The sequence below is a fragment of the Protomyctophum bolini genome (assembly GCF_963924005.1).
Source record: "Protomyctophum bolini genome assembly, chromosome: 11".
Lineage (NCBI taxonomy): Eukaryota > Metazoa > Chordata > Actinopteri > Myctophiformes > Myctophidae > Protomyctophum > Protomyctophum bolini.
In genome coordinates this window covers 2,138,343-2,155,842 of record NC_137872.1, presented here as the reverse complement: position 1 = coordinate 2,155,842, position 17,500 = coordinate 2,138,343, and the positions used below count along the sequence as shown (strand labels likewise).

The 17,500-nt window shown below is 45.3% G+C and overlaps 2 protein-coding genes across 3 annotated transcripts in view; both read left to right on the top strand.

The window, feature by feature from the left end:
• The window catches only part of LOC308324812 (monocyte to macrophage differentiation factor 2-like), a 12,951-nt gene extending 8,120 nt beyond the window's left edge, over window positions 1–4,831 (top strand). Inside the window, exons 3-7 of the mRNA XM_080777114.1 lie at window positions 1–103; window positions 1,380–1,454; window positions 2,099–2,200; window positions 2,981–3,050; window positions 4,057–4,831. The exon at window positions 1–103 is cut by the window's left edge and continues 58 nt beyond it. Coding sequence (XP_080633240.1) covers window positions 1–103; window positions 1,380–1,454; window positions 2,099–2,200; window positions 2,981–3,050; window positions 4,057–4,257 — 551 coding nt within the window. The 3' untranslated portion in view covers window positions 4,258–4,831. The remainder of the gene's footprint in view (window positions 104–1,379; window positions 1,455–2,098; window positions 2,201–2,980; window positions 3,051–4,056) is intronic.
• Window positions 4,832–9,180: 4,349 nt separating this feature from the next.
• Window positions 9,181–17,500, top strand: part of wipi2 (WD repeat domain, phosphoinositide interacting 2) — an 11,698-nt gene continuing 3,378 nt past the window's right edge. For both annotated transcript variants that reach the window (XM_080777111.1, XM_080777110.1), the window contains exons 1-7: window positions 9,181–9,463; window positions 11,433–11,515; window positions 13,616–13,785; window positions 14,772–14,868; window positions 16,183–16,280; window positions 17,095–17,187; window positions 17,352–17,422. In XM_080777111.1, the coding sequence (XP_080633237.1) occupies window positions 9,390–9,463; window positions 11,433–11,515; window positions 13,616–13,785; window positions 14,772–14,868; window positions 16,183–16,280; window positions 17,095–17,187; window positions 17,352–17,422 (686 nt within the window). In that variant the 5' untranslated portion in view covers window positions 9,181–9,389. The remainder of the gene's footprint in view (window positions 9,464–11,432; window positions 11,516–13,615; window positions 13,786–14,771; window positions 14,869–16,182; window positions 16,281–17,094; window positions 17,188–17,351; window positions 17,423–17,500) is intronic.

The window sequence follows — 17,500 nt, the reverse complement described above, 5'->3', positions numbered from 1 at the left end:
AATGGCATTGTGTTGCCGCCTGGCTCTATGGGGCGGGGCTTACTGGCCTCTTCATCACCTCCACACTCTTCCACACTGCTGCGTGGAAGATCAGCCACCTCCGGTGTGTGTGTGTGTGTGTGTGTGTGTGTGTGACTGTGTGTGTGTGTGTGTGTGTGTGACTGTGTGTGTGTGTGTGTGTGTGTGTGTGCGCGTGCCTGCGTGCGTGCGTGTGTGCATACATATGTTCATTGCAACAAAGCCAAAGGGCCAGGACAGCTGCAGCCTGATAATTAAACAAACCATCACCTCGCACGCACGCACGCACACACGCCTCTGACCTAACTGATAACTCAGCCATGCAAACACAAAGACAGACTGGACAGTTTTCTGTTCAGACACCTGGGATTCATTCATACAGTAATAGTATGCATATATACTGTACTGTACACTGCACGTCTCTATCGTCATTTCCAACGGTTTCCTCTCCTCAAAGGTCACTATACTTTGGTCGACTAGTATCTACCCCAGACCCTCCCCTCCCCCTAACCATAATCTACCCAGCACACCTAAACTTTAAGGCCTATTCATAGTCTGGATTTTCGGTGGTGAGCTGACCACCGGAGCTGAAATAACGTTGAGCGGTGGTGAGTAAAAACAGAGAGAAGGGCTGGAGCGGTGGCGGTGGTTTGCTCTTCACCGCGGCTCAGTGACGTCATGTTGTAGTTCGGTGGTCACCTCAGTGACGTCATGTTGTAGTTCGGTGGTCACCTCAGTGACGTCATGTTGTAGTTCGGTGGTCACCTCAGTGACGTCATGTTGTAGTTCGGTGGTCACCTCAGTGACGTCATGTTGTAGTTCGGTGGTCACCCCACCACCCAAAATCCAGACTATGTATGAGCCTTTACCCCCAACCCTATCCCGAGTCGGACCAATGCTCCTTCCAACCAATGATATGTCTTCTCAAAAGGAATCTTCACTTGACTTAAAAGTGAATTTACCTCAAAACGTTTCATTTTCAATGTGTCATCATCATGGTTATCATTGTTTACTTGTTCTTTTCTTTTCCTCTCGTTTTTCCACAACAAACATTGTCGTATGTCTTTAAAGACAGATCTAATTGACACCTGTTGCATGGATTTCTGTGTGCGTGTGTGTGCGTGTGTGTGTGTGTGTGTGTGTGTGTGTGTGTGTGTGTGTGTGTGTGTGTGCGTGTGCGTGCGTGCGTGCGCGTGTGTTTGAAAGTGAGGTGGTTAAATGTGACCATTAGGATTCAAAAATAAAATAGGACACAAATGTTAAAAAGTCCTTTTATTGGTTGGAAGAAAGAAAAACATGTACTCTTATTCTGTCGTATGTGTTATCTTATTCTGACACAATCTCCTCCTGTGATTGGTTAGGAGAGTGGAGCAGCGCTTTCACATGTGTGACAGAATGGCCATCTACTTCTTCATCGCCTCGTCCTACTCTCCCTGGTATACATTTAACACCTTCTACAAATGCCTTCTACATCCTGACAGTTTTCTGAAAAAGCTATGTTTGTATGTCAGTCGTGCTTTGATTTTTCAAAAATAGCAGACCAGGTGTGTGTGTGTGTGTGTGTGTGTGTGTGTGTGTGTGGTGTGTGTGTGTGTGTGTGTGTGTGTGTGTGTGTGTGTGTGTGTGTGTGTGTGTGTGTGTGTGTGTGTGTGTGTGTGTGTGTGTGTGTGTGTGTGTGTGTGTGTGTGTGTGTGCAGGTTGATTCTGAGGGAGCTAGGACCCTGGGCCTGTCACATGCGTTGGCTGATCTGTGTGTGTGTGTGTGTGTGTGTGTGTGTGTGTGTGTGTGTGTGTGTGTGTGTGTGTGTGCGTGTGCAGGTTGATTCTGAGGGAGCTAGGACCCTGGGCCTGTCACATGCGTTGGCTGATCTGTGTGTGTGTGTGTGTGTGTGTGTGTGTGTGTGTGTGTGTGTGTGTGTGTGTGTGTGTGTGTGTGTGTGTGTGTGTGTGTGTGTGCAGGTTGATTCTGAGGGAGCTAGGACCCTGGGCCTGTCACATGCGTTGGCTGATCTGTGTGTGTGTGTGTGTGTGTGTGTGTGTGTGTGTGTGTGTGTGTGTGTGTGTGTGTGTGCGTGTGCAGGTTGATTCTGAGGGAGCTAGGACCCTGGGCCTGTCACATGCGTTGGCTGATCTGGGTCATGGCGTGCGTTGGATCTACATTCGTTTTCTTCTTCCATGAAAGGTATCTCTCTCTTTTGTCCTTTTGTTTCTTTAAAAAAATATATATAGATAAGACTAAGAGAGGAATGTGATAAACATTAGAAAACGTGAAGAACATGGACGTGCACACATAGACATCAAAGGGGGCTTCTTTCAGCCCCCTGCCCCTTTTACCCCGTCTGTAAAACAACTGCCCCTCTCCAGACCATGAATCCAGCATTTTACTACATGGTGGAAGAAATGCAAAATGGCTCCCCTTTCCTTCCATGCCATGCTGGAAGGAAGGCAGCGTTCAGGAGAATTGCTTTTTTCCCCCGAAGTCTCCTGAACTTGAGCGCAACATTTTGCGTTGAACAAATTAGTTTCAAAGTCCATGTCGTTTACACACCAGCATCTCCACTAGCTAAAGAGTGCTGGGTTATTAGTATAATAGTATTAGTTTAGATTAATATTAATACACGATAATCAACACTAACACTTTAATTTAGAACACAGCCAAATCAAATCATAGTACATACGTGTTCAATCAATTATTCAATCAAAGCAAACGGCACAAAATTAGTTTGCCTCTTCTACAAAAATTAAAGTTATAAGTTACTGTCACGTGTTGCCATTCTGTTGTACTACAAGACGGGCAGTGTCGGTAGACCAATCAGAGGCAGGTGAGGCGTTACCATGTCTATGCTCGGACGTAGAAAGAATAGTACGCGTTGGTGACCCCCTGACCTCTGTAGGACATGTTGGTGACCCCTGACCTCTGTAGGACATGCTGGTGACCCCTGACATCACTTCCTGCTTGCAGGTACAAGCTGGCAGAGTTGCTAGGATACGTGTCCATGGGAGCCGCTCCGGCACTGGTCATCCTGTCCATGGTAAGAAGCAGGAAGTGATGTCAGTACCCGTGAGACAAGATGGCCGACATTGGGGGCACGGTGGCACAGTCGGTAGTGCTGTCGCCTCACAGCTAGAAGGTCCTGGGTTCGATTCCCGCTCGGGATGCTGTGGGCGCTGGCGGCGTGTTTCCTCCTCTGCGTCATCAGTGCCCATACCCGAAGGCGGGGGTTGGCGAAAGGGCCTTTCTGTGTGGAGTTTGCATGTTCTCCCCGTGTCCCCTATAGGGTAGGTACCCTCACATGTTCTCCCCGTGTCCCCTAGGGTAGGTACCCTCACATGTTCTCCCCGTGTCCCCTAGGGTAGGTACCCTCACAAAGAACATGCAGTAATCCTGGTCACTAAACTGCCTCCCCCTGGCCAGCCGGGGCGCCTGATGGAGGGGAAAGGAACTGGTTGGAATAACGTGTTCCTTCCACGCGCTACGTCCAACCAGGGAAACTCCCCCCTGTCAGGTGTAAAGGAGCAACTTGGACACTCAGGCATGAAGGAAGCATGAGTTCAAGTCCGTTGCTCTCCCCTTGTCCCCCATATATGGGGACTAGGTTGCTCTCCCCTTGTCCCCCATATATGGGGACTAGGTTGGTCTCCCCTTGTCCCCCATATATGGGGACTAGGTTGCTCTCCCCTTGTCCCCCATATATGGGGAATAGGTTGCTCTCCCCTTGGCCCCCATATATGGGGACTAGGTTGGTGGAGAGTGTGTAGAGCCCAGGATCACATTAGATAATTGACACAGGGGTGGAAAATGGGTTACAAAATCGTGGGATACAAAATATATTAAATTAAAAAAAGATGGCCGATATTCATATGCCACTGACATAGAAACATAGGTTTTTTCAGAAAACTTTTGTAGAATCTGTTTTCAGGTCTTAATGGGTTAAGCATGTGTGTGTGTGTGTGTGTGTGTGTGTGTGTGTGCGTGTGCGTGTGTGTGTGTGCGTGCGTGCGTGCGTGCGTGTGTGTGTGTGTGTGCGTGCGTTGCAGGTGAACCGCACCGGCGTGTGTGAGCTGGCACTAGGGGGAGTGTTCTATGTGGTGGGCGTGGTCTTCTTCAAGAGCGACGGCCTCGTCCCATTCGCCCACGCCATCTGGCATCTTTTCGTCGCCATCGGAGCCGGCATTCATTACTACGCCATCTGGAGGTACCTCTACACACCTGGACCTCTGCTGCAGACCTCCAGGTGACAGACTGGAGGTACCTCTACACACCTGGACCTCTGCTGCAGACCTCCAGGTGACAGACTGGAGGTACCTCTACTAACCTGGACCTCTGCTGCAGACCTCCAGGTGACAGACTGGAGGTACCTCTACTAACCTGGACCACTGCTGCAGACCTCTAGGGGACAGACTGGAGGTATACCTCTACTAACCTGGACCACTGCTGCAGACCTCTAGGGGACAGACTGGAGGTATACCTCTACTAACCTGGACCTCTGCTGCAGACCTCCAGGTGACAGACCTCTACTAACCTGGACCTCTGCTGCAGACCTCCAGGTGACAGACTGGAGGTACCTCTACTTACCTGGACCACTGCTGCAGACCTCCAGATGACAGACTGGAGGTATCTCTACTAACCTGGACCTCTGCTGCAGACCTCCAGATGACAGACCCCGCCTCCCACACACATGGGCTGGCCAATCACAATGTACTGGGCTACATGTCTACCTCAGAGCCATAGCGTATAAGACAGAGTTACGAACAACTGTGTTCACTTCGTGGGACCGTTCCCATACACAGACAGGGACCGGTCCAATACACAGACAGGGACCGGTCCAATACACAGACAGGGACTTCTATTGGCCAAGATCATTGCGAAGAAAAGTGAAAATGTCCTGGACCGGAAGTTTGGCAGAATGCACTGGATTCAGGCTACGGCCCCAGTTTTAATGATCTTAAATCCCTTTATTTTTTAGATCGTTTAGTCTTGAAAAATCTTATGAGTCGTCTTATATTATATTACTGTATATTATTATTATTATATTATTATATTATAACTTGGCTTAAGCCAAGTTGTGCTGCTAAATTAAAGCCCTCTGCTCCAAGCAGGATATATATATATATATATATATATATATATATATTATTTTTTTAGGAAATACTCTTACATCTTCTTTATAAAGAATAACCCTGTGAAGCAGGCTTTGCACTGCAGTAAAAAGTAGTAATGGTAATCGTCAGTCATTGTCGTACAATGGCGCTATTAAACTGCTAAATTCACACTACTACTACTACTACTGCTGCAGTACAGTACTACAATACAGTACAGTACAGTACTACTACAATACACTACTACCATGACGACGTAACATTTTTATGTGTACATTCTCACAAATGCTTTACTCATGCCAGTCCTTCCCATGCCCTGCCGGAAGGCAGAATTATTAATATTATTATATTATTACTTAAATGACCACTTCACCACTTTTCAACCTATCTTCATATAATAGATCCTCACTAATAATCAAGGTAAAATGGCACGATTTCTTTCTACTCTGGTCTGTGTCTCATAGGATGGCTGTGGGCAGTTTAGAAACAGTCTTCCAGTGACATCATCATGAGACAGATATTTTTTTAAACAAAATTATTTTGTTATCGTGAGAACGATGGCTTCCATTTTCGCATTGCACCTTTTCAGGACTAGAAAGCCTGCATTTTCTATTAGCTTGTATTCCCCATCGATGATGTCACTGGAAGACGGTTTCTGAACTGCCCACAGCCCTCCTATGAGACACAGACCGAGTAGAAATAAATTGCGCCATTTTTTTCATGATTATTAGTGAGGACCTATTATATGAAGATAGGTTGAAAAGTGGTGAAGTGGTCCTTTAATAATATTAATAATTCCATGCCATGCCGGAAGGCAGAATTATTATTATTATAATATATTATTACTTAATAATATTAATAATTCCATGCCACATGCCGGAAGGCATAATTCAGGAGAATAGCTTTTTCCCCCGAAGTCTCCTGAACTTTGGAACGCACCATTTTTGCGTTGAACAAATTTGTTTTCTAAATCCACACACCGTTTATCTCCAGTAGATAAAGAGTACTGGCTTTGCTCCCCGAAAATAGCTGATCTACAAACTCTCAACACGTCGCAGCGCGACGCGTTGTGAGCTTGTAGATCTGCTATTTTCGCTATTTTTTTGGTTCAAACGTGCTCCTCTTACGAGATTTCAGCCCTTTCCTCTCTAACACTCTCTGCACGTCCCTGGACTTGTCAATCATCCACACTGTAACAACTGTATCTACTATATCTAATCTACTGTACGTCACTACAGAAGGGCAAAGGACCGACAGAGCAGAGTCTGTCTGGGATTCTGTCCAGTTGTTCAACGACAAATCAGTTATTGTTATCAGAGTATGAAGGCTGGGAAATTAATCTTTAATACCCCCAAATGTCCATGGAGCAGACATTAGCCTACAACAACTGTATAGTAACAATACAATAATACATTATAGACTGGTTTCCTGCATTCCTGGATTGACATGTACTTAATTATTTGTCTACGTCGACGGTGATTCTAATATCGGTCTATGGAGAATGTCTATTTGATATTAGTTTATGTGTATTTAATGTTTTCATTGTGTCTGAAAGCAGGAGGATCTGCCCTCATCTATTAGAGCATTTTGAGTAGTAGTCCAAACATAGTGACGGAGAACATCATACATCTTTCTCATGTCTTTAAAGAGGTTTGAAAATATATGATAATTCTGTAAATTCTTAGGGGCTTTTTTTTTTTAAACTGTCTCTATTGTCACTCATGCAGGAAGTGTGTGATTTATATCATAGATTCTATTTTGTATAATTATATATATTTCAGAGAAAAATCACTAAATTAAAGAAAGAGAGCTATTATACAACGTTGTGAGCGAGTGATTCCTTTCTCTGTGTACTGTATATACAAACACGCATGATTGATAAGTGCAAAAGTGCAAATTCCTTCAAATACCATGTTTATTTAGAAAGTTCTATAGTGCAGAAATATCAAGAATGATTCATTCATATGTGGGTGTTTTTTTTTTGGTCACTGATATGATCATATTTATGGACAATGGATGTTTGGGAAAAGAATCAAAGATATGTTCTGTCATAGAGAGCCAATTACGGAAAGTTCAAAAGGAGGTTATTTAGGAACAGCCTGTCCATTTTAAGGCCAACTCCTGCACTAACAAATGTTGGTGAAAGTTTGACATGGTTGGCGACCACAGAATAGGGATGCTAGGTTTCATGGTTTGGCGACCACAGAATAGGGATGCTAGGATGTCCCTGTGAATGTCCCTGTGAAATGTCCCTGTGAATGTCTCTGTGAAATGTCCTTGTGAATGTCCCTGTGAAATGTCCCTGTGAAATGTCCTTGTGAATGTCCCTGTGAATGTCTCTGTGAAATGTCCTTGTGAATGTCCCTGTGAATGTCTCTGTGAATGTCCCTGTGAGATGTCCCTGTGAGATGTCCCTGTGAGAGCGAGAGAGAGAGAGAGAGAGAGAGAGAGAGAGAGCCCTGACAGCCACCTGGGGCTGCTGCTAAAGGAGGAAGGGGCTCCCCCTGCTGTCTCAGAGTGGGAGTACACCAACTCAGCATTCAATCACTGGAGCCTGGACAGACAGGAGAAGTGCAAAGGAGACGAGGTCAAAGGAGACGAGGTGTCGAGGTCAAAGGAGACGAGGTCAAAGGAGACGAGGTGTCGAGGTCAAAGGCCCGGCCTTGGAATTTGTCCGTGGATATGCACGGCTTGCGATATCCGTGGATAAGCCTTGTTTATACTTCACTGTGCAACGGTCCTATGCTGGAAAATAGCAGATATGCAAACTCACAGCACATCTCATTCAAGACACTGAATGACTGAACTTGCAGATCTGCCATTTTTGCCATCCAAATGCATTATTATATGGTTAAATGGGCCCTATAAGAGATGCAGACATTATGTGTGTATGTGTGTGTGTGTGTGTGTGTGTGTGTGTGTGTGTGTGTGTGTGTGTGGTGTAAGTTGTTCCTGGGGGTACAGATCACAGACAGTCTGTCGTGGTCCTCAAACACATCCAGAAATGTTCTTTCTGCGCCGGATGAGAAGAAGGGCCCAACTCCCCGCTCCCATCCTCCTCGCCGTACTACCTTCCACGGGGGAACTATAGAGCGTCGCAGTCCCGTCCCACCCCCTACCAGGGCCCAGGAAATGATCCCGTCCCACCCCCTACCAGGGCCCAGGAAATGATCCCGTCCCACCCCCTACCAGGGCCCAGGAAATGATCCCGTCCCACCCCCTACCAGGGCCCAGGAAATGATCCCGTCCCACCCCCTATACCAGGGCCCAGGAAATGATTCACAATGCATTTTTTCCCATAGACATTTCAAACACGGCGCATTTTAATTATGTCCAATTTAAAGTAGGCCAACTCCTAATGGAGGAACATGGTGTTTAAATTCAACTAACATCCGGACGTGTTTCCAAAAGTGTTTCCAAGTGAGTCCGAATTCTAATTTGGACTCACTTGGGCCCCACTCACTCCACACAGTCACACACACACACACACACACACACACACACACACACACACACACACACACACACACACACACACACACACACACACACACACACACACACACACACACACACACACACAGACATTAGTACTAAACCAGTCACTTTCAGACGTAGCAGCTCCAAGCCACTAGAGGTCGCTATTGCACATGTTTTAATGGTGTTAGCCTCTTGGTCAACGCATGTACCAGAGTTACTTACTTTATTACTTATATTATATATTATATCGGTACCGTCATGTCAGTCAGCATGAAATGAATGCTCAGATTATTAACATCGGGTCGTTAAGTTACGTTTAAGGACGGCCGGAGGAGGTACTATTAACTATTCAAATAAATAGACCTTGGCTGTGGACGACATCTGAGAAAAAAGGGGCGTTCTATCCCTTTAAATGTACTGCACGCCGCATCTCAAAATAGCAGATCGACAAGCCTACGACACGTCTGGCACATGACGCGCTGTGGGCTTGTAGATCTGCTACGACACCGTCGTAGTACAACTGGAGCTAGCTGCGCGAGCAACACAAACGGAGCATGCGCAGTTTGGGGGGAGAGAGAGAGAGAGAGAGCAACAGCCCCTTAGCTGGAAAAAAAAACAACAACAATCACTGGAACAACTATAAGGCTGAAAGAAGAAGCGATGATGGAAGCTCCTCTCTTCTTCAGCCTCTGATCACAGGAGACGGCCACAAACAAACCTCTGCCCTTTAATTAATATCTGCTCTGATAATAATAACATTCTCACACCCGTAAATCAATGGTGTCGAGCCCATGAACCTGGCCAGTCAAAGCGGGGATGCTGGCGGAAGCCAGCTCCTCTTCGCCAACTTCAACCAGGACAACACGTAAGGAAGGGCCGGCGGGGGACTCGGGGTGGATGAGGGGAGAGAGAGTGGCCGGCGTGGGGGATCTGATCCACCGTGGCCTGGCCTGGTGGTTAGCATGGTTGGCTAATAATAATAATAATAATAATAATAATAATAATAATAAGGCAGGTTGGCTGCTTTGTTTGAGGCCCCTCTCCGATGTGTGATCGCCGTGTTATTTCGCTTGCTGGCTTGCATTCTGTTTCACCTGCCTGTGAATCGTTAGCTATAGCCCTCGACACTAGCATGGAATGGATGCACACATACATAGTCACACACAGTGTAGCACACATGCGCTAACTTTAGCTAACAAGTTAACAACACGTCATGTAACAGTACTCATGATTGTAGTCATGTGAATGCAAAACTTTTAGAACTTTGACTACGTTCTTTGGGATGGTAATGGCTGATGGACGTGGCTAACGTTAGCATGTTTTGTTTGGGTGGGTTTTTATGTGTACTTGGACATCCATGGCTGGCTGGTGTTTGTAGAAGTGTTGTAGGCAGCAATGAATTAATCCCCTGGTGTGCGGTGTGCAGTTTAAAATGTAATGTTAGTAGTAGTGTGTGAGGGACATGAGGTGAAACTATAGGTTTGCTGATCACTGGCCTTGATCAGAGAGGCTTAGTAATGTTATTACAACATGTTATTGTGTCGTGTGAGCCTGTCAGCCTGACTACTGTCATCACCATGTGGGGAGCACATATTTATTTAAATATTTTATTAACAGTTTGCAGAATTACAGTACATTTCAAGCACAAACTCAATACAAAGACTGTTAACTGTGAGTGGACGACCCAATTAAGCATTACACTTGTTTACAACAGGGTCCACAAAGCAAAGTTAGCAAAGTTACCATGTTTACCCAGGGTAACTGGACTAAGGAAAGTAAAGGTACTATGTTTACCCAGGGTAACTGGACTAAGGAAAGGAAAGGTACTATGTTTACCCAGGGTAACTGGACTAAGGAAAGTAAAGGTACTATGTTTACCCAGGGTAACTGGACTAAGGAAAGGAAAGCTACTATGTTTACCCAGGGTAACTGGACTAAGGAAAGTAAAGGTACTATGTTTACCCAGGGTAACTGGACTAAGGAAAGTAAAGGTACTATGTTTACCCAGGGTAACTGGACTAAGGAAAGGAAAGGTACTATGTTTACCCAGGGTAACTGGACTAAGGAAAGGAAAGGTACTATGTTTTGTTTACCCAGGGTAACTGGACTAAGGAAAGTAAAGGTACCATGTTTACCCAGGGTAACTGGACTAAGGAAAGGAAAAGTACTATGTTTACCCAGGGTAACTGGACTAAGGAAAGGAAAGGTACTATCTTTACCCAGGGTAACTGGACTAAGGAAAGGAAAGGTACTATGTTTACCCAGGGTAACTGGACTAAGGAAAGCAAAGTTACCATGTTTACCCAGGGTAACTGGACTAAGCTCAAGAACTTGTTTACAGCCAGGCCCTGCTCATGGAACATTTCATGGTAGGGGACGGGTTCAATGCCTTGCTCAAGGGCACTTCAGCGGTGGTAATTTTAACGTTCAGAAAAACTAGGATTTGGTGACAGTGACTGGGAAGCATGGTCGAGACGGGGAGGAAACGGCCAAACGGGATGTCTGTCTGTCTTTCTTTCTTTCATTCTTTCTGGTGTCATTTTTGGTATGTGCTTCATTCTCATGCTAAAGGCTTGGGATTTGCAATGTATACACACACACCACCAGGACATTTCCCAGTGTTTATTTGAATGTATTTCATTTAGGATATTTCTATGAATTGAATTGAGTATATAGGATTTTTCTATTGTTCTAGTGTGTGTGTGTGTGTGTGTGTGTGTGTGTGTGTGTGTGTGTGTGTGTGTGTGTGTGTGTGTGTGTGTGTGTGTCTGACATCTCTCGGCATCGTTCATTGTCGGATAATTGCTACTGGTGTGTCTGCAATCACTTTGCAGGTCCTTAGCTGTTGGCACCAAATCAGGATACAAGTTTTTCTCCCTCTCGTCTGTGGACAAATTGGAGCAGATTTATGAATGTAGTGAGTATCTTCCGTTAGTTTGTTCTTTCGCTGTCATCCCTGCTCTCTCTCTGTGTGTGTGTGTGTGTGTGTGTGTGTGTGTGTGTGTGTGTGTGTCCGCTTTATTTTGTCTGTGGTTTGAAAGAGTAGTAGTGCTGCACAATTATTGGAAAAAAGATGGAGATCAAATTTCAGACACCTACTGTATATGCAATCTCACTTTGTGAAGAATCGTGAACAATGCACTAGTGGGCTGTCTGATTCATTTTAGTGACTTTTTGCTACAAGAGAGAGATTTATACGAGAGATTTTGGTGTTTTAACTAAGCATTATGTTATACTTTAGCTATTGAAAAATAGAAGATCTACATGCTTGTAGGTCTGCTATTATTGAAAAATCGTAAAAATGTGGCGCAAATCTTGGAATATATGTTCTTTCAAAGCGAACGGCTTTTATTTATTTTAACGCCAGGCCTAAATGGGTTAAGTCAAACACTTTGATGTTGTCTGTTTACAGCCACAGTAGTTGGCTCCAGCCAAGGTGGCACATTTTGAATGTAGTAAAACTAAATGTTCAGCAACTACAGACTAAAGGCAATAAATATTTTTCATGGTCAATTCTCTCGTGGAGCAAAAATGGAGATTCACATTTGAGCAGGACTCGTGTGGCACTAACGAGTAGTATGACAATAATTCCTTAACCCATTCTGAACGGGAACCCATTTTGGTGTTGGCATCGTGTTAAAATAGCAGATCTACAAGCTTGCCTTGTAGGTCTGCTATTTTTGAAAAATCGAAGAACGACTGACATTTTTATAGAATCTGATCTCAGGTCAGAATGGGTTAATCAGACCAGTGTGTGTGTCCAGTGGAAACCTCGTATGAATCTGATCTCAGGTCAGAATGGGTTAATGTCTTTGTTCTGCACATTTCCGTAGCCATTTGCGCCGTTACGTTAATGGGTTCATCATCAGCATTAACTCATTTAGACCTGATTTAGATTCTACAAATCGACCAAATCGTCTAAAAACCTATGTGTCTGTTATATGTCAGTGGTTCTCAAACTATTTCATTTCAAGGAACCCAAACATCATAATTATGTAATAAGCCGCAGACGCCTGAAAATGTGTTGTTCCAGCAGAGTACCCCCCCCCAGAAGCAAAGATTTGATTGAAAAACGTTCGCTCTGAAAGAATATATTCAAAGATTTGAGGCACATTTTCGCGATTTTTCAAAAAAATAGCAGACCTACAAGTTCATAGCGCGGCACTCGGTGCCGCGCTATGAGCTTGTAGATCTGCTATTTTTCAATAGCTAAAGTATAACATAATGCTTTAAAACACCAAAAGGGGTTCCCGCCCAGAATGGTTTAAAATCGGTCATCAGCATTAATACAATGACTGCACATCAGCAGCAGCACATCCACAACACTTTAAAATATTCATTAACCACTTAGAAACCACAGCCTGTTGTGGTTTAAGATAGGCCATCATTACTAGAAGGAAGTCTTCCGTTAGCAATAACAGACCCACTGACTGCCTGGGTCGTCCTGGTTGCTCAGTCAGTGGACCATGACACATACGTTTCTCTGTGTCATGGGTTTGATTCATGACCTGTCTGTCTGTCTGTCTGTCTGTCTGTCTGTCTGTCTGTCTGTCTGTCTGTCTGTCTGTCTGTCCTATTATATTCCTGCACTATACCTGCATCCAGTGATCTTGGTACATAGAATTTGATCTATTGAAGATTCTGACCTTCGAATGTACATAATTTTTGTTTTGATTGTATTGCTGTATTGTTCTTTCTGCTTTGGCAATGTAAACATATGTTTTCTCATGCCAATAAAGCCCTTTGAATTGTCTGTCTGTCTGTCTGTCTGTCTGTCTGTCCTATTATATTCCTGCACTATACCTGCATCCAGTGATCTTGGTACATAGAATTTGATCTATTGAAGATTCTGACCTTCGAATGTACATAATCTTTGTTTTGATTGTATTGCTGTATTGTTGTATTGTTCTTTCTGCTTTGGCAATGTAAACGTATGTTTTCTCATGCCAATAAAGCCCTTTGAATTGTCTGTCTGTCTGTCTGTCTGTCTGTCTGTCTGTCTGTCTGTCTGTCTCAGCGGACACGGAGGATGTGTGTATTGTAGAGCGTCTATTCTCCAGCAGTCTGGTGGCTATCGTCAGCCTCAAGGCGCCCCGGAAGCTCAAAGTTTGTCATTTCAAGAAGGGAACGGAGATCTGTAACTACTCCTACTCCAACACCATACTGGCCGTCAAACTCAACAGACAGGTACACATACACCATGCAAGCACAAGTGTTGTTTTTGGCAGCAAATTTCTGTTTTAGTTTTTATTTTTATCCCACGATTTTGTAACTCATTTTTCACCCCTGTGTCAATCATCTAATGTGATCCTGGGCTCTACACACCCTCCACCAACCTAGTCCCCATATATGGGGTACAAGGGGAGAGCAACCTAGTCCCCATATATGGGGGACAAGGGGAGACCAACCTAGTCCCCATATATGGGGGACAAGGGGAGACCAACCTAGTCCCCATATATGGGGGACAAGAGGAGAGCAACGGACTTGAACTCATGCTTCCTCCAAGTTGCTCCTTTACACCTGACAGGGGGGAGTTTCCCTGGTTGGACGTAGCGCGTGGAAGGAACAACGTTATTCCAACCAGTTCCTTTCCCCTCCATCAGGCGCCCCGGCTGGCCAGGGGGAGGCAGTTTAGAGACCAGGATCTGTTTTAGTTTTAGTCATAGTCTCTTGAATTGTTTTCACTTAGTTTTTAGTCACATTTTAGTCACCTGGAATGTATTGGACTAAATGTCGTAATTTTAGTCGACTAAATCTACAGTTGATTTAGTCGACTAGAATGTGTTTTGGCGGGTGTTGATGCCGTCGTAATGGCAGATTTTATACTTGCTGAAAACAGCCGATCTACAAGACGAAATTGTCGATATATTTAGTCTTAGTTTTTTGACGTCGTAGCTTAGTTTCGATTTAGTTTTCGTCAGCGAAAAAAGGTAGCCGACGAACATTTTTCGTCTTAGTTTTAGTCGACAAAGCAAGCAAGCACAAGCACACGCGCACACATTAGCCCATTAGTCACTGGCACACACTGGCCCACAGTTCAACAGCCGTTAAACAAATACGCGTTTACATCAAACAGAACATGGACACATTTAGCTTGATGCTCGCCCATTTAAAAAAAGGCTGTCTTTGGGTCGTGTTGGTCTTTGATTGGTGGCGTTATGTTTCCCTTACAGAGGCTTATAGTCTGTCTGGAGGAGTCACTGTACATCCACAACATCAGGGACATGAAAGTCCTGCACACCATCCGAGAGACCCCACCCAACCCCACAGGTGAGGCTTCACAACAACAACAATGCATCTCTGTCTGTAGCGTCGTGTGCTTTCTGTGTCACTCACTGTCGGCTTGGAAAGAATATCCACTTAACACTTTGGGTGACACCACGGTGGTAATTAAACCACTTAAACCCTATACTTAGTTGACCGTATGCGTAGATACCGTATTCCCAAGGGCTTTATACTAGATTTAATAATAGCCAATCTGCGAGTGGGGGGGGGGGGGTGGGGGGTCCCAGAGATAGAAATGCCATTCAATGGGGGTCCCAGAGTAGACTAATGCATGTCAAACTGGGGGTCCTTGAAATCAATCTGTGTGAGAATCACTGCTAGAGCCGTAAAAATCCTCTCTCATGGGGGTCCCTGGTATAAAATCCTCTCTCATGGGGGTCCCTGGTATAAAATCCTCTCATGGGGGTCCCTGGTATAAAATCCTCTCTCATGGGGGTCCCTGGTATAAAACACTCTCTCATGGGGGTCCCTGGTATAAAATCCTCTCATGGGGGTCCCTGGTATAAAATCCTCTCATATGGGGGTCCCTGGTATAAAACACTCTCTCATGGGGGTCCCTGGTATAAAATCCTCTCTCATGGGGGTCCCTGGTATAAAATCCTCTCTCATGGGGGTCCCTGGTATAAAATCCTCTCTCATGGGGGTCCCTGGTATAAAATCCTCTCTCATGGGGGTCCCTGGTATAAAATCCTCTCATGGGGGTCCCTGGTATAAAATCCTCTCTCATGGGGGTCCCTGGTATAAAATCCTCTCTCATGGGGGTCCCTGGTATAAAATCCTCTCATGGGGGTCCCTGGTATAAAATCCTCTCTCATGGGGGTCCCTGGTATAAAATCCTCTCTCATGGGGGTCCCTGGTATAAAATCCTCTCTCATGGGGGTCCCTGGTATAAAATCCTCTCTCATGGGGGTCCCTGGTATAAAATCCTCTCTCATGGGGGTCCCTGGTATAAAATCCTCTCTCATGGGGGTCCCTGGTATAAAATCCTCTCTCATGGGGGTCCCTGGTATAAAATCCTCTCTCTCATGGGGGTCCCTGGTATAAAATCCTCTCTCATGGGGGTCCCTGGTATAAAACACTCTCTCATGGGGGTCCCTGGTATAACATCCTCTCTCTCATGGGGGTCCCTGGCATATCCGCAGGCTAATTAGTGTCAATTAGGCAGCTGCGTCAAAAATCTGCCGGACAAATATCTAGCCTTTATCGGGTGGTTTATTCGCATGGCGTCACTAATTGGCCTTTAGTGTAATAATGGCCTTTAGTGTAATTAATGACCTTTCTCCCTTCCACTCTCTCTAGGTCTGTGTGCCCTCTCCATCAGCAATGATAACTGTTACCTTGCCTACCCTGGCAGCGCCACGATAGGAGAGGTGCAAGTGTTTGACACTGTCAACCTGGTAGGTCAGCACACGCACACACACACACACACACACACACACACACACACACACGATCACAGGCCCCTTTGTATGTGTGTTAATCCATTCTGACCTGAGATCAGATTCTAAAAAAAATGTTCTTCTACATCCTGACAGTTTTCTGAAAAAGCTATTGTTTCCGTGTCAGTGGTTCTTCGATTTTTCAAAAATAGCAGACCTACAAGCTCGTAGCGCGCCACTCGGTGGCGCGCTATGAGCTTGTAGATCTGCTATTTTGTCAATAGCTAAAGCATAACATGATGCTAACACCAAAAGGGGTTCCCGGCCCAGAATGGGTTTAAGTTGGTATGCACTTCTGTGCCTCACAAAAAACATGCAGTAATCCTGGTCTCTAAACTGCCTCCCCCTGGCCAGCCGGGGCGCCTGATGGAGGGGAAAGGAACTGGTCTCTAAACTGCCTCCCCCTGGCCAGCCGGGGCGCCTGATGGAGGGGAAAGGAACTGGTTGGAATAACGTGTTCCTTCCACGCTATACGTCCAACCAGGGAAACTCCCCCCTGTCAGGTGTAAAGGAGCAACTTGGACACTCAGGCATGAAGGAAGCATGAGTTCAAGTCCGTTGCTCTCCCCTTGTCCCCCATATATGGGGACTAGGTTGCTCTCCCCTTGTCCCCCATATATGGGGACTAGGTTGGTGGAGGGTGTGTAGAGCCCAGGATCACATTAGATGATTGACACAGGGGTGAAAAATGGGTTACAAAATCATATTAAAAAAAAATATTAAATTAAATTGTATCGGTTAGTGACCGTCTGTGCATTTCACCCTCTTCTAGCGGGCGGCGAACATGATCCCAGCCCATGACAGTCCGTTAGCCGCGTTGGCCTTTGATGCTAGTGGAACCAAACTGGCCACAGCCTCGGAGAAGGTATGACTCCCATCTCCAGTTTGTTGGTAATATCAGTGTGTGTGTGCCCTGGTTTCACTGCAGGGGGACATTCATGAACCTCCTTTTCATTCTCTACCTGGCGATATACTGTATGTCTCACTGTACATCTGTGCTGTTTTTGTGTATCTTTCGATGCTTCTCAGGGTACAGTGATTCGTGTCTTCTCCATCCCAGAGGGACAGAAGCTCTTTGAGTTTCGACGAGGAGTCAAGAGGTAGTGAAATTGTACATCTTTCTAGCGACCTCCCTCAGTCCTTTTGTCTGACTCTACTTTTAAGCTTCTAGATTAGTT